The following is a 15179-nucleotide window of genomic DNA, read 5'->3' on the forward strand; positions in this document are numbered from 1 at the left end:
TGTCACATCTCTTTATTTATGGAGCACATTTAAGAATCAACAGAAAATGCTTTACTGTCAGGGAGGATGGGCTGGAATTTGGCTGTGTGGGTTTATAATTAAAGGAGACACACATTTAGAGACATTAGAACAGGGGTGTCAAACTCAAGGCCCGGGGGCCAAATCCAGCCCATGGAATGATTATATCTGGCCCGCAAGATCATATCATATTTGTATTCTAACTGGCCCACCAGTATGAGGTCTGCAGATTTCCTCCAGTATAATAATGTAAACTTTAACTTGATTATTTTTAATATCCTTGCTAAACCATAAAAACTAAGAAAAAGTGAAGAGTAAGAAAGATTTCCTAAAAAGTAAAGAATGTAGGGAAAGAAATAACTGTTTTTATTTCATATTTTCAATATTGCATCTCAAAGATTACGACTCAAACTTATGATTTTGACTCTTCATTTCATACTTTGACCTTTTCAACTCTTAATTTGGACTTTGTATGTCACATTTTTATTTTTTAGATTCCAATTTTAAATTTTAAGTCATATTTTGACCTTTTCAATTCCTTACTTTGGCTTTTTAATCTGATATTTTGACTTTTAAACTCATGATTTCAATTTTTTCCCATATTTTGACATTTTAAATTAATAATTCTTACTTTTTATATCATATTTTGACCTTTTAGACTCCCAATTTTAAATTTAGGTAATTCTTTTTAGCTTTTTAAGTCATCAATTTTAATTCTAGCTCATATTTTGACAACTTCAAATCCTAATTTCGGTTTTTCAATCCCATATTTTGACCTATCAGACTCACAATTTAAAATTTTAAGTAATGTTTTGACCTTTAAACTAATGTTTCCAAATTTGATCTCATATTTTGACCTTTAAGACTTATGATTTTAACTTTCTCCTCAAATATTTGCTCTTTTAAAACATTATTTTTCTAATTTTGATATCGTGTTCTGATCTTTTGAACTAATAAATGGGAATTTCATCTCAGATTTGAGCCTTTAAACTTATCAATTTATTTTGAATTTCCAAATGATTTCTCATCAGTGCTGTTTTATTCATATATTATAACTGGTGAAAATGAGGTTGACAGTTATGGTTAAATGTTGACCCTGTTAGGGTCTCAGGTTAGACCTAAATCCAGAATCCGGCCCCTGCTGTGATTGAGTTTGACACCCCTGCATTAGAATATGACAGCACAGAAAAAAGTAAAAGACAACTGCCAAACTGTAGTAAAGTTTGACTTCAAACTGAATTCCTAACAGCAAAAATAATGGACTTATTGATTTCCGAATATATGGAAGGAAATATTGAAACACTTGAGCATGGATGCCTGATAGACGGGTGACCATTTATTATTATAATAGATTAGATTTTCATTCAAAACATGCCATAGGTCAGGGGTCATCTACTACATTTGTACAAGGGACAGCTTTTTACTACAAAGACATTTTGGGGCCGTACTTTCAAAAAAACATATTCACAAAATGGTCTAAGTAACATTTTTTGTTTAAATATTTTGGTTTCTTTTTGAATGTAAATCATTTTTAGGCTCTAACAGCCATATCACAGCCAGCCACAAGGGGGCGACTGAGATATTTTGGCTGAATATTTCAATGACTGTCATGTTGTCCATCACTGGGTTTGACGCTAAAATGCTGTGAAGTATTAAGTGAAAAATCCAAGCATGAAAATTGCACTCCAAAAGAAGCCGAAGCTAAAAGTTGACGCAGAAAACTGCAGGGTTTTTTAGATCAAGAATTGACTGAGAAATAAGTCTTTTAACATGGTTTAGTTTGTTCCATCACATCAGCGAGGTCGACCAGTGAGAGTACAGAGAGCTCTGCATGTGCAGAAGTCACAAATGTAAACAAACCAAATGGTCAAGCAAAAAAAAAAGGGATCATAGTGATGCTGGTGCTACAAGAAGGAAGTATGGAATAGAGGAAATGCTCTATCGGCTCAGGCGGCAACATCCCTGCCTTTATGACATGTTGTTGAGGGACGGAAAGAGAGAGGAAGACAGAAATGTTGGCAGACGTACTTCAACAACATGTCATAGTGTATTTGTTCAACATCATGTAGTCCTGTATCAGTGGTCAGGTTGACTAAGCTGGAAGTCTGCCTCAAATTTCTAAAGTCTTACAAGGATTTTAAAGCCCAGTAACAATCAAAATCCCAGCAGCCTGCCATAGTTACTGTTCTACCTGCTGTTTGGACTCCACTGGCTGTTTTTCCCCTTTGCTGCTGCTCTTTATGTGATGCCCGCCTGTGTTTGTATGACTTCAGCTGGCCTGAGGTTGCAGCGAGCTGAAACCACAAGCATGTTAGCCAAGATGAGAGTACGTATCTGAAGCTATTTATACCCCCTGAGCCCAGAGAAACTTCATCCTGGTCTTTCCCACAAAGTGGGGAGGGCTGCAGAGAAACATAAAGGGGGGTTAAAGGGAGGAAAGAGGTAAAAACAAGCTCAAGTAAAAGGGAGGAAGCTCAAGGCTGACTTCCTGCATGTGCGTCTTCCTGGGCACCAGCCGGATGATGTGTTTGTATGCATGTCATCCTGTTTGCTTGTCAAGTGTAAAGAAAAGGCCACAACAGAAAAAGAAGAGGCAGAGGTGTGAAAGCCTGCAGCTTCATAGTCTACGTGCATGCAAACACAAAAACACCACTGTACTTCTATGCACGAGGAAACCTCAGCGTAAAACAACATGTGTAATCTCACTTGTGTGTGGGCCAAAGCAAGGGTCAAAGAGGCCAGCGTTTCCAGATGTTTCCTATTATCCTGCAGCCCTGGCGAGACCTTCCTGGTCACCCTACACTCCGTCTTTGAGTTCTCAGAATTAAGAAGGAAGGTAAAAGCTGACTAACTTTGCAGCCGCATGATTATTCTGTTGTCTTTACAGGAGAGGATTCATAAAGGAGCGGGTCAGTGTGGTTGAAAACCTACTTTTATGGTTTTGCAGGAAAATCCCTCACTTCGACCAGGTATGACGTCAACACCCGTGTTCCTGACATAGATAGCCTACATTTTGGTGGATCATGATGGGGAAAATCCAGTTGCTTGGATTAAATCAACAAAACACAGCCCTGAAGAAAATCCCCGCTAATCTGTGGCTTTGAGAAATTATCAATTCACACACAAACCAGGGATTTTTTTCAAACAAAAGCTGGCAGTTACCGCTGCTGACTTTGATTAGGAAAGGAATCAGCTTGTTTAAAAGAGGCTGGCCTTGAAGAAGAAACAGATTTGGAGATTTGCAGCAATAGCACAGAGCAAAGTGATTCTCCTAATCCCTCCGTTTGCATCCCCCTACCCCCTTCTCACCTTTACTCCTTCTATACTTCCTCTCTCTAGCGTGTTGGGTGAGCTCACTGGCGAAGGTAATTGCCAAAGGATGAATGACATGCAGAATGACTGAGATGCCAAAGCCTGATAAGCATCTCTTTTGTGTGTCATTGCAATCATTGCGATTGAGGGACGATGCTGCGCAGAGGGCTGAAGATACATCAGAGTGAGGAAGACTACAAAAGAAGGCTGGAAATAAACCAGTGATAAGGCAATGGAGATTGATGTGGGCGGTCATCAATGGGCTTCCATTCATCGGTGGCTGTTTGGTTTTTCCACTGACATGGGAAAAACCCACTGGGACGGAATAAAGCAAAAATATCAGGTGTGAATGAAGCAGAAGAGTCTACAGAAAAAATCAATAGTGTGATATAATTGGCGGTATGGTAATGCAATTTTAGGCTTCAGTGTAGACATGACACAATGCCCATTTTAGAGTTTGACAGCTGAGAATGGTTTATTGATCTGAATATCAGATGTATCTCAAGCATCAGTCAAACCAAGTGGAGAAGGAAAACAGCCAAAATACTCTGAAAATAAGGCTCAAGAGTAAATGATATTCAAAATCGTGCAGATTTAAGGATTATTTATGCTCAACATTCAAAACCCTTAAAGACCCTTCTGTTCACACTCTTTTTGGCGTAATACTGCATGTTTTCTGGAAGCTTATAGAAATGGACCAAATGCTTCAAAACCAGTGAGAATTGTGGAAGTGCTGACTAGATTCGTCAATATTTCAAAGCAAAACAAATGACAAATGATGCGATGGCCCAGACATCAGGAACTTAGGCAAATGCCAGAAGGGCCACCCAATAATGGCTGTTTGGGCCAACCTGAGGCTCATCATTCCACTGATTAATGCCTAAATAATAGACATAGTATTCTCATTGATGCTTATTAATGGAGCCAAGGAGGTGCAGTTCTGTGCAGAACTTTCAAGCATGTTTGGACCAAAACTGAGGCTGAACTTAAGGCATGTAATGGCAAGTCAGCCCACCTGGGGGCACCGTCGGGCAGGAAAATGGATTGACACAACCCAGGCCGTGCTCTGGATGTTCTTGCATCTTAACAAGAGGATGACAGAATAATCTGTTAAAATGTGGATGTGGCAAGTAAACACCGTCTAGGGCTCTGTGTTTTTTTAGCTGGTGGGTTGGGACCCATAAGTGGGTCACGGGTTGCTTTTAAGTCGGTGGTGAATGTGTTTCTAGAAACAAAAATTGTGCCTTAAAGGGATACTTCAACATTTTGGCAAATTCGCCCATTGTCATAATTCCTATAGTCTTAGTAATAGGTTTGTTTCCTTTAGTTGTCGGTGCAAGCTGTTTCTAGATCTGGGGGGACCGATATACCAGCTGCACAGCTAACGCTATGTAAGCAGACGGTACTTTTTGCGTTCCCTCATCAAATCATCATATACACAATCCAACAACTCCAAAACACTCTCGAGGACAAGTTGTGACCTGCACATTCACCACGCTATGAAATAACCATGGAATATTATGAGACGGAGATGTTTTAAAGTTAAATGCAAAGCTGGAACTACACTCTGTACTGTTTTGTATTGTATAAATCAGATTGATGGAAAATATGAGAAATTTTTGTCGCAATTTTTCATGTTGCTACCAGTTGAGAACCACGGGCTTAGGGTACTACCTGGACATGTAGTAGGGTTACCACGAGCACCTGGTTATGCCGAGGATGTCCCAATCAGTGTTAATTTTGACCACTATTTTTAATTTCAGTCTTAGTCTCTAGACAAAATGTCTTTTAGTTTTAGTCCCATTTTAGTCATTTCTACCCTTTTTAGTTGTAGTCTAGTTTTAGTCCATAAAAACTCCTCACATTTTAGTCTTTACTTTTAGTCTAAGCATTTATTTTCTTGCCTAAATCTGGTACCAAATCATGGTAATGTGTTCTCTGCACCCTGCCAAACCTGGGGTTCCTGCCTTGTGGAGCGGAGAGACAGAATAGATACAGATGCATTGTTTTTTGACAGATTTACCACCAGTGGAGAAATATCACGGATTTTGAATGTCTGACAAAAAATACATTACATTTTAGCCTAGTTTTAGTTATCTTGACAGTTTTAGTCATCACAGATCTATTTCTGTTTTAGTCTAGTTTTTTGACATGGAAAAAAGGCTGTCGACAAACATTTTTAGTCATAGTTTTAGGAGATGAAATTAACACTGCTGTCATTCAGGTCTGAAATGAAAAAAATTAAAGACAAGCTAAATATTTATTTGATTTATTGTTTTTAAAGGCGATACTCAAATTGCAAACACAGAGTGTATACTAAGTGTAAAATACAAAAGTTTAAAAATCTAAATCCCCAGGTATAAAAAGAAGAAAAAGCAATGTTGTTGAGACCAGATTTCATTAACAAGGCAGGAGCACAAAAAATGGATTGCAGTTATTGTGGACTGACATTTACAGATTTTCCCACCATGGCTGAATCTACACAGTTTATTTATTATGATGCACAATGTCAAGACATTTATGATGAGATTGATCTCTAAATTATCTCTATAGAATGAAAAAGCTCATTTTTATCGACCACCATGTGCAATGGCTTCATGGTGATGCATCCTGAAAACTGCTCATATTGAATCACTGACTGGATAATGATAAACAAACTGAGCTGTGAGATCAGTAAGCATGCACAGCCTTAATGAATGCATCCAGGTACATGTAGCATTAAAATCAAGGCAGACACCATCTTCATAGCATTGCATTTTTGCATAGCCTGCTGTTTTGCACTGGTGCTGTCCCTTTTGCATCATTTCCAGTAAAGTTTTCTAGATTCTGTAAGAAGTGCAAGTTTGGACGGGTTTACATCCACCTTGACTCTCATACAAAAAATGCAGCTTCAACAGTTTCCTCTAAGAACTTTAAAGATCATTAAATAGATTATCTTTAAGACTGTTCCATGTTTTAAGCCTGAATATGCACACAGCTGTCTTTTGAAATGGCAGCACTAATCATTCATGAACCACATGGTCCAATGTGAGCTCATTTCACACTAAAGACAACAAAGTGAGGAAAATAATCATTCTTTTTTCTCTTGTTACACTCTATTTGAATTTCCATCAATGAACTGACCTCACTTCCACAGAATCAAAACGTCATCTTCTGCATTGATTTCCAGCAAACAGGGAACAAGAACATCTTAAAACCACAAACCACGTTCTGTTTTCAGTCAGAGGTGTAGTTCACTTTCTCTAACTAGGGTAAACACCTCTCAGATTTAACTAAACCTATTTCTGTCCTCATCTATAACTAACAGCATGTGTAAATCTACCGATCATCGTCTAAGAGATGTTAAACAGCAGTCATGGAAATGAAGGTGCTATCTGACTGATCTAGGTGTGACAGATAAATGAAACAGATAACTCTTTGAGACAAAAATAACTGCTTAGATAACATCTGATTCCTCTCTTTCTTTCCCCATCACTGCTCTAACCTCTCCCCTCTGACGGGCTACGCATCCCCAAAACAATTAACCCCCCGTCCTGAAGAACTCTGTCCGTATCTTTACAGAAACCATATGCTGTGAGCTCCCACAGCCAGACTTCCCTTATCAACGCCACAGTGAGCCGTTTGGTGACACACACTCAGCTCCCACAGAGAGGAAGGGGAGCTGGATCAGACGGACCCTGGACGCAGAGCATGGGAGAGATTTGTGGAGGATCTGCGCTGGGTGTTGGACCGATGTTTCCTCTCATTTTTTGTTTTGACATTCAGCATACTTCTTAGGCAATCTAAGCTACTGAGACTCCCAAAACACAAAACCCTCCATATGGAGCTTCTGTAGGCCTGGGAGGGGAGTCTCATGTTCACACCACATATAGGGAAGTTTAGTATAGAGCAGCATGCTTTGGCATCAAGGCTTGTTTTCTCAGTGTGAGCCCCTATGTGAAGATGGCTGGTAATGAGGGCAATGATATGCATCAATCCCACCCAGCAGGAGCACTGGTTAGAGGGAGATTTTACTGTTTCTGCCTCTTTTTTTACACATGTTTACAATGAGGCTGTCAAAATTTACTAAAATACTTTTTTATGTCATGTGTCTAAAAATGTTTTAACTAGTAATAGAATCAAAAAGTGCCAAAGATTTCCAAATGTGTCAGAAGGCTGGTCCTATTCTAACCAAAAGTGGCTGTGAGTGAGTGAGAACTGTCTAAAATCTACAAATACAACCCAGGTTTCAAAAAAGTTGGGACACTTTTTAAAATGTAAATAAAAGCACATTGCAATAATATGCAAATCTCCTAAACCAACATTTTATTCACGATAGAATTGAAAAGATGTAGCTTATGTTGAATTTGATATCAGGAAGACATCTCAAAAAAGTTGGGACAAGGCCATGATATTGTGTAACATGCCTGCATCTTTGACCCTTTATTTAAAAATGTTCCACAACTTTCAGACAGTTTTGTGCAGATTTGTAAACTTCTGCCCATTTTTACTTTACAGAGACTCTCTAAAATGCTCCTTTCACACCAAGTCATGCTACCCAACTGTTGCAATGTTGCAAAATGCTCCTCCAGCTGTTTTCCATCAGTACCACATACTTCTTCAGCCTTTTGGTGCACCGTCCCCACTTTTTTGAGATGTGTTGCTGCCATCCAATTCTAAAAGAGCTACTTTTTAAAATGAAATGTTAAAATGTCTCAGTTCAACAACATATGTTGTTTATGTTCTACTGTGAATAATTAAGTTAAAAACCATTGCATTCCATTTTAATCTACATTGTACACAGCGCCCCAACTTTTTTGGATTTGGGGCTCTACACTGGCAACATTTCATGGACAGTGTGCAGAAATGTGTTTGTCATTTTCTAGTTATTTAAAACAAGAAATTAAAGCAATATTAAGCACCTAGGATTTCAGTTTTTGATCCTGCAGTATAAAGAAAGGTATCAATATCTTTGATTTTTACTAGAATTGTCTCAAGTCTAAAATACTGTTGTATGACATCCCTACCTCAGACATAAAGTTAAAAAAAAGATTTTAAGTGGGCTGTGAATGTGTAACAACAAAATTTTAAAAGAGTTATGATGTATAAAAGCACTAAGATGAATCCATATATTTTATTGACTTATATTTGGGTTGTTCAAGGCCAATATTCTGGTCGTTTCAGCTTCCTTTTTGGGAATAAAAACGCTGTTTTACCCAAACCAATGAGGCAAGAAATTGCTAAAATGTCTACCCAGTCACAAGAAAAGTAATAAAATGAATTGTATGCATGCATTTTCTTTCTGTTACGATGCACTGTATATGCATTTTTTTTTATAATGTGTTTTATTTGACTTAAGGTCCAAACAGAAACTTTCTTCTTCACATAAATTTGAGTGGTTTAACATTTTTGGAAATTTGGGTCACAATAGCTCATTAAAGAAGCAGCGGTGAGTCCTAAGGCTGGACCAGTTGAGAACCACTGCTCTAAAAACTCTAATTGTACCCGGTGTCCTCTGTATCTCTGGTACGCTGCTATAAAAATGATTTTCCTCTGGCTCTAGTGGCCTAGTGGTTCTGTCCACACACCCCATGTGCAGAGGTCGCTGTCCTTAAGGCAGGCAGCCTGGGTTCAAATCCAGCCTTTGGCTCTTTAGCCGAATGTCATCCCAGTTTCTGACTCCTCTGTCCTATCTGAATGAAAGCCCAAAAATAAATCTTTAAAAAAACTTTCCTTTTCCCACCATTGCCAGCGTTACATGACAAAGTCAGTGGCCAGAACTACAAGCTATCATCATTTGGATTTCTAGTTTCCTCTCGTGCTGAAATTGCAAAACAGCGACCATTGGAACATCTCAAAACGGCATCAACAATTATGACTGCAAAGTATGTTTGCACAAGGACACATTTCACAGTGATTTGGCTAACTCGGCTACCCAGCTATACTTATTTAAGCCACAGTATGTCTGCAAAATGTTGCTGAGCAATGCAATAGCTGTAATTTGTACAACGCAATGCATCCTGGTGCAGGGAGGAACACATCATTTTCTGGTTAGTAGCGTGCATGGAGGAAGTGCTTACTTCAGCTGGCCAGGTTTACAGTCCAGGGCTGCAGAAATGATGGAAACACAACCATCATCACTGAAAAAGAATTGACTGAATACAAAAATCTGTAGACAAGCAATGCTCTTTCATGTTATCACCATGGCACCGGTATTAGCTTAAAACTTAATTACTGGAAATGGCAGATACACTAAATTTTGCCAATATTTACTACTGATATACATTACGGCTGTGAATACCCACCTATTGGCTGTAAATATCAGTCATATGTATGAATATATTGATGGAGTTTAAGGTAAGACTAACAAACCTACATTAGTATATTTTTTTCTTTGTTCACCCTCATTGCTTAAACATGGATGTGTTTTCTAAGGACAGAAATTTAGGTCTGAAGTTCTGAAATACATTTATATATGTTGTTGTCCTTACACTGGTCTGTGTTCAAGTCTGACCAGTGGCTCCTGTCCTGCTTGTAACTCTCCACTCTCTCTCTCTCTCCTGTTTCCAATTTGAGCTACAGTCCTATCTGAACAAAATCATAAAAGCCCAAAAATCAACCCTTTTAGGGCGTAAAAACAAATCCCTGTCAATTTATTTCATTTATGTATTAATATATATCTTATTTATTTTCACATATTGCTTGTCTTTAACAAGAGTTATTAATGTTCAAGTGCTGAGTGCTTAAGTTTGATGAATGCACGTGATGCAGATTTTTGAAAATGAATGAGTAATCGTGTTTGGCGATCGCGATCTACGTCTTTAGTTCTCAACTGTTGGGTCGGGACCTTAAGTGCTAAAGTGGGTTGCAAAGTCATTTTGAGTGCATCACAGATAAGTGCCAGGAAAAATTTATGGAGAAAAATCTATGACATGCTTTTATTTTGAAGGATATGCTTTTATCCCTTTATTCTGTTACATTTTTTTCCACTATCTCAAGCTCTAACTGCGCCATCTACATTAAAAACATTTGTAACAAGGCTGGGAAATTAATCGCAAATGAGATTAAATCGCAATATGGCCTGCTGAAATTTTTCAATTCGCAGTAGGTGCAATATTTCTTTAACTTGAAATTTGTGACAAAATACCAGTTTAAAAGTTTTTTTTGCAGCAGAGATGTTATGCATTACATCATTTTAGTGGCATATTTTTAGAATAGTGTACAAAAAATCCTATTGTCTTCATTTTTGTATGACTTTATTGTTAAATATAAGAATTATATCAAAAATGTGACTCCCTTTAATTCAACAGTTCATATCCAATTTGCAAAATGAGTCGAAGTTAGGGACGCACGATATTATCGGTCTGGTATCAGCAGATATTGGCTTAAAAAGGCAAATATCAGTATCGGCAGATATCAAAATTTCAGCCGATGTTTTGCCTGTGTATTTATTTCAGCTTATATCAACTGTAGATTTTGTCCATATATCAATAAATTATCGAAGTTTTAGGCTGAACCAACAGACCTATGTCAGTTGAGGTCTTTTTCTTTACTTATCCTCATTCTTTAAACTTTAAAATGTTTTTAAGGACTACAGTTTTGTTTCCTTGGTCAAACCTTAAAGTGTGTGAGGAGAGACATGCGGTAAAGGGCCACAGACCGGATTCGAACCGCTGCCCGCGTACATGGGTAGCGCCTTGAACCACACGACCATCTGCGCTCCCAAAAGACTGAAATTTCTTGTCCAAAAGCATATTTAAATATCAGTATCGATATCGGCTAAAATGAATCTGTAAATATCAGATATCGGCAAAAATCCAGTATCGTGCATCCTTAGTTGAAATCATCACAATTAGATATTTTTTCAAAATTGTGCAGCCCTAGTTTAATCTAATATTGTGTTGGTTATAGTATAGAATAAATTACTGCTTGTTTTTGTTGGAAAAAACATGTGATGAGGAACTAAAGAAAACAATCGCAAATTCAGTCACAATATTGGGTAAAAAAAAAAAATCGCAATTACATAATTTTCCACAAATTGTTCAGTCCTAATGTGTAATGATTGAAAAATGTGGGAAATTTGTGCTGTTTCAGTCTGCGCCGTTTGCAAATAGGGTGCAATTGTGATCAAATGGGACTGTATCGCTTTTTGAGATCGCAACTCAATGCAATACATAACTGGTATGGTGAGTGCTTGATTCTTAAGAAAAAAACAGAGTATAATGTTACATTTTAGTGTGTGTTTCTCAACTCCAAACATGCAAATATTAAGTAGCATAAAATTTTGCACTGTTTTCAACTAAGTTAATATTTTCAAGAAAGAAAAAAGTTTTCTTTTTCTAAAAATAAAGAAATTTCTACAAAGTACAATGCTGTTCTTCAGGCATTTTTGTAAACCTTCTAAATACAACAATACCTGAAGCCTTTTAAGCTTTTATGTCATTGCAGAGCCTGATTCTGCTATTGCAATTAGATTCATTGTGCAGCACTAGTTGCAATTTATCATTAAGGAGGTCGTAGTGGTGATGATGCTTTACCATTTCAGGATCATTGATTTGAACCAAAGTAGTATATTTAGCACACTTATGTCCTGATGACAATACTGTGCATCGTTAAAGCATATTGCGTTTTTTTCTTGTGGCATAAGCCTACTGAAAACACTGAATGAAATGCATAGAGAGCATGACATCAACCCTCCTTACAAAGATGATGCTCAATGAGAAACAGACTGCAAACTTTCAGCACTGGACATAAAGCTGCGCATGTGAGACTGCTGAATTACAAAAACATCCTTAGCTTACACCAAATACTGACAAAAATCCCATAGACAGATCATGAAAGAGGCAAATAATGACTTCATCTCAACTCTTTTTAACTCCAGCCTTTGCTTTATAATTGGCATGCTATACAAAGACACATTGATAACATTTCCCTCCAGCCTGGCCGTATCACTCCCCTCTGGCTATCACCGTATGGCTTAAATCAAGACATGCCAATTGATGTAATGTTGGGGAGGAGCGTGGTGGAGGACACCAGCACTGACAGCTTTCAGATGTTCAGGCCTCCAGACTTCAATGATAAAAGACGGGGGGCTTTGTCTTTATCAATATGTCGGAACTGGGTTTTGGAGGCGGGGCGGAGAGGGTCAAAGCATGCCTCTTTCTGCTGCTGAGCAGATAAGAACTGGCTGCCTCTTGTCTCTTACGTAACGTTTAAAGGAAACCAAAGAGATAGACGCCGGCCTCAATGTTTCAACATGCTTTTCTTTACTAAAGTGAAGAGTTTAAATCTGTGGAGTTCAGTTCTGAGCAGCATAAATCATCTTGAAATCATCTGGTAAGGAAAGTCGGTCAGATGATTTAGAGAACTGTGGCATTCAAAATGAACCAACTTTGAGGAAGTTCCTTGACACATGACAGCACGAGAGTAAGAAGGAACCACGATGATCTGGATGACTGCCAGCTGTTGAAATAAAAAATGTGCACATGAAACATCCCTCTGTGATAAGAATCAATGGCTGCTTTTTGAGGCAGCAGGGTGGAAAAATGAGTAAAAGATACCCTGAAATCCCAAACCAGCTCCAGGGGTCATGTCTTGCGGCTAACACTGATCTTTGACCTTGCTGTGGAAGGGGGGAGGGCGACAACAGGGGATTTCCCTCCTGCAAGAAATAAACTGTTCTAATATAGCCGCGTTATTCCTGTCAAATTAAAAGCAGTCATTTTGGAGTTAACCCCACGGTCGTTTTCGTCTCAGCTGGAAGCAGACACCACCTGCACGGGTCAAGTACAACACATGACAAGGCGAGGAGAAGGACAACGGGGACTGACACAAAGATGTGACAAATTGAATAGTCTCCTGGCTGCAGGTGGGAGCCATCTCTGTCTGGCTGAAAGTAGCATGAAAAATCACCCAGACAATCATTCATCTAAAGCAGCTGATGCAGCCAACAATGAGTGAATAAGTGGGCTAACTGTGCTGAAAGTGCTTCTTATCTCAGTGTGGAGGAAAAGAGTGGCATGGTGGTGCTGAATGCTCATGAATAGGCTATCTAATTATTAGCAAAGGCAGTGTGAATTGAGCTCTCCTTCAATTGTTTTGAACCTGAGCTTTAGCACACAATGGAGAGGTGAGAATGATGCCAGTAAGGAGAAAACCGTGCTTATAGTGTGACAAATTTACTTAAGATTATGTCTCCTACTTTCTATATTTGCATAAATAAAATTAGGTCAAAGTTGGACAGATAGTTGAAATACCACTGCAAAATGACAGGCTGTCCTTTCAGTGGAAAGCTGTCAATTGACACACTGTGCAACAAGCAGAAATGCTAAGCTGTGGTTTGTCTCACTTCCGCAGCCTCTTATGTATCACAGCAACAAGGTATTTAAAATTTAAACAACTATCTGCGACTGTAACAAGCCCCAAACTGAACCTATTACATATTTACTCGAATTCAACACCATGCGCAGCCTTTAAACATGGTCAAAACAATTCATTTTTTACTATAATTTGAAAATAAATATATTGAATGCATGCCGAATTAAGCACCATTGCGTGTAGTTTTATTTAAAGTCATACGTTCTGTAATATATCTTTTGAGGAAAGAAATATGAAGACAAACTAAATTGAAAGACGTGCAAACGTAGTTTGGAATCACACCAAACCAAGTGCACAATTTGCCTTATTGAATATGGCCTCAGCTCGCCTGCTACACATGCACTGATCACTTAAATTTTTGATTTTCTCACTAATATTTGCAGATAAATGTGCACTATGCAAGCCGACTAAATCTTTATACTGTGTAGTTTTATTAAAAGTCTTAACTTATCAAATATAACGTCAACTTATATAAAATTGTGAAGACAAACTGAATTGAACGATGAGTAAGGGAGGTTTGGCATCACAGCAAACCTAATGCAAATTTTGCCTAATTTAATGTCACGTCAGCCTGTCTGCAACACCTGAACTGATCCCTTTAAGTTAGGATTTTCTCACTAATAATCTCACATAAATGTACACTATACATGCCGAATAAATCACTATGGTGTATTCGTTAATTTAATGTCATAAATTGGCTGATGTCTGATGTACTTTTGGAAAAATACGAAGAAATACTGAATGCACAGGTTTGTAAATGGGGTTTTGCGTGCACTTCCGCTCCTCTCAGAGCGAGCGGAACATGAGTACAAACAACGTGGAAAGGTTATGTCAAACTTACCGACTGAAGAAAAAGCAATGTCCGAACATAATCCCTCTCTGTGTTCAGTATTTCATTCAAAACACAAAGTCTGAGCCGCTGTTGCCGGTCCGAGTCCTTGGTGGCGTGGATCCCGTTCTGCAGATGCTCGTCTTCCTCTTCCATGGTGGTAATTCAACCCTCAGAAAGGTCGTCTCTCAACACAAATATACTCTTCTTTCTCCAAATATCCACACTTTCCAGGGGCTGTTGCTTTAGTCCATGTTGCAGCTGCGAGTTGTCCAAAATCCCCACGCAGACAGTGATGCTCAAAGCTCCACGCGCGCTGGAAATAAAGTTGAGTAAAAGTAGGCAAACAACAAGCGGACAGAGCCTGAGTGAGTGGTCGCTACACCAGCTGAGGGAGCGGGCATTGAAGGCAACACAGGATCTGAGCAGGGGAGAGAGAGAGAGAGAGAGAGAGAGAGAGAGAGAGAGAGAGAGGAGGGACCCAGATCCACAGACACTCTGAGCACACAAACAAACACAAACACATCTGGACCTGAAAATTGTGCTTATTTTAGATAGGCTACTGTAGACACCTATGGGAGATTTAAAGGCACTGCATACTTAAAAAACTGGCTCTGATTAAAATTCAACTGTGCCTGCCAAGGTGAGACCTCAGCTGCACAAT

The 15179-nt window shown here is 38.6% G+C and overlaps 1 protein-coding gene across 1 annotated transcript in view; it reads right to left on the minus strand.

The window, feature by feature from the left end:
• prex1 (phosphatidylinositol-3,4,5-trisphosphate-dependent Rac exchange factor 1) overlaps positions 1–14910 on the minus strand; it is a 197365-nt gene extending 182455 nt beyond the window's left edge. The window contains exon 1 of the mRNA XM_041799139.1: positions 14528–14910. Coding sequence (XP_041655073.1) covers positions 14528–14671 — 144 coding nt within the window. The 5' untranslated portion in view covers positions 14672–14910. The remainder of the gene's footprint in view (positions 1–14527) is intronic.
• Between the last annotated feature and the right edge of the window lie 269 nt (positions 14911–15179).

This window comes from Cheilinus undulatus, linkage group 11, assembly GCF_018320785.1.
Source record: "Cheilinus undulatus linkage group 11, ASM1832078v1, whole genome shotgun sequence".
NCBI lineage: Eukaryota > Metazoa > Chordata > Actinopteri > Labriformes > Labridae > Cheilinus > Cheilinus undulatus.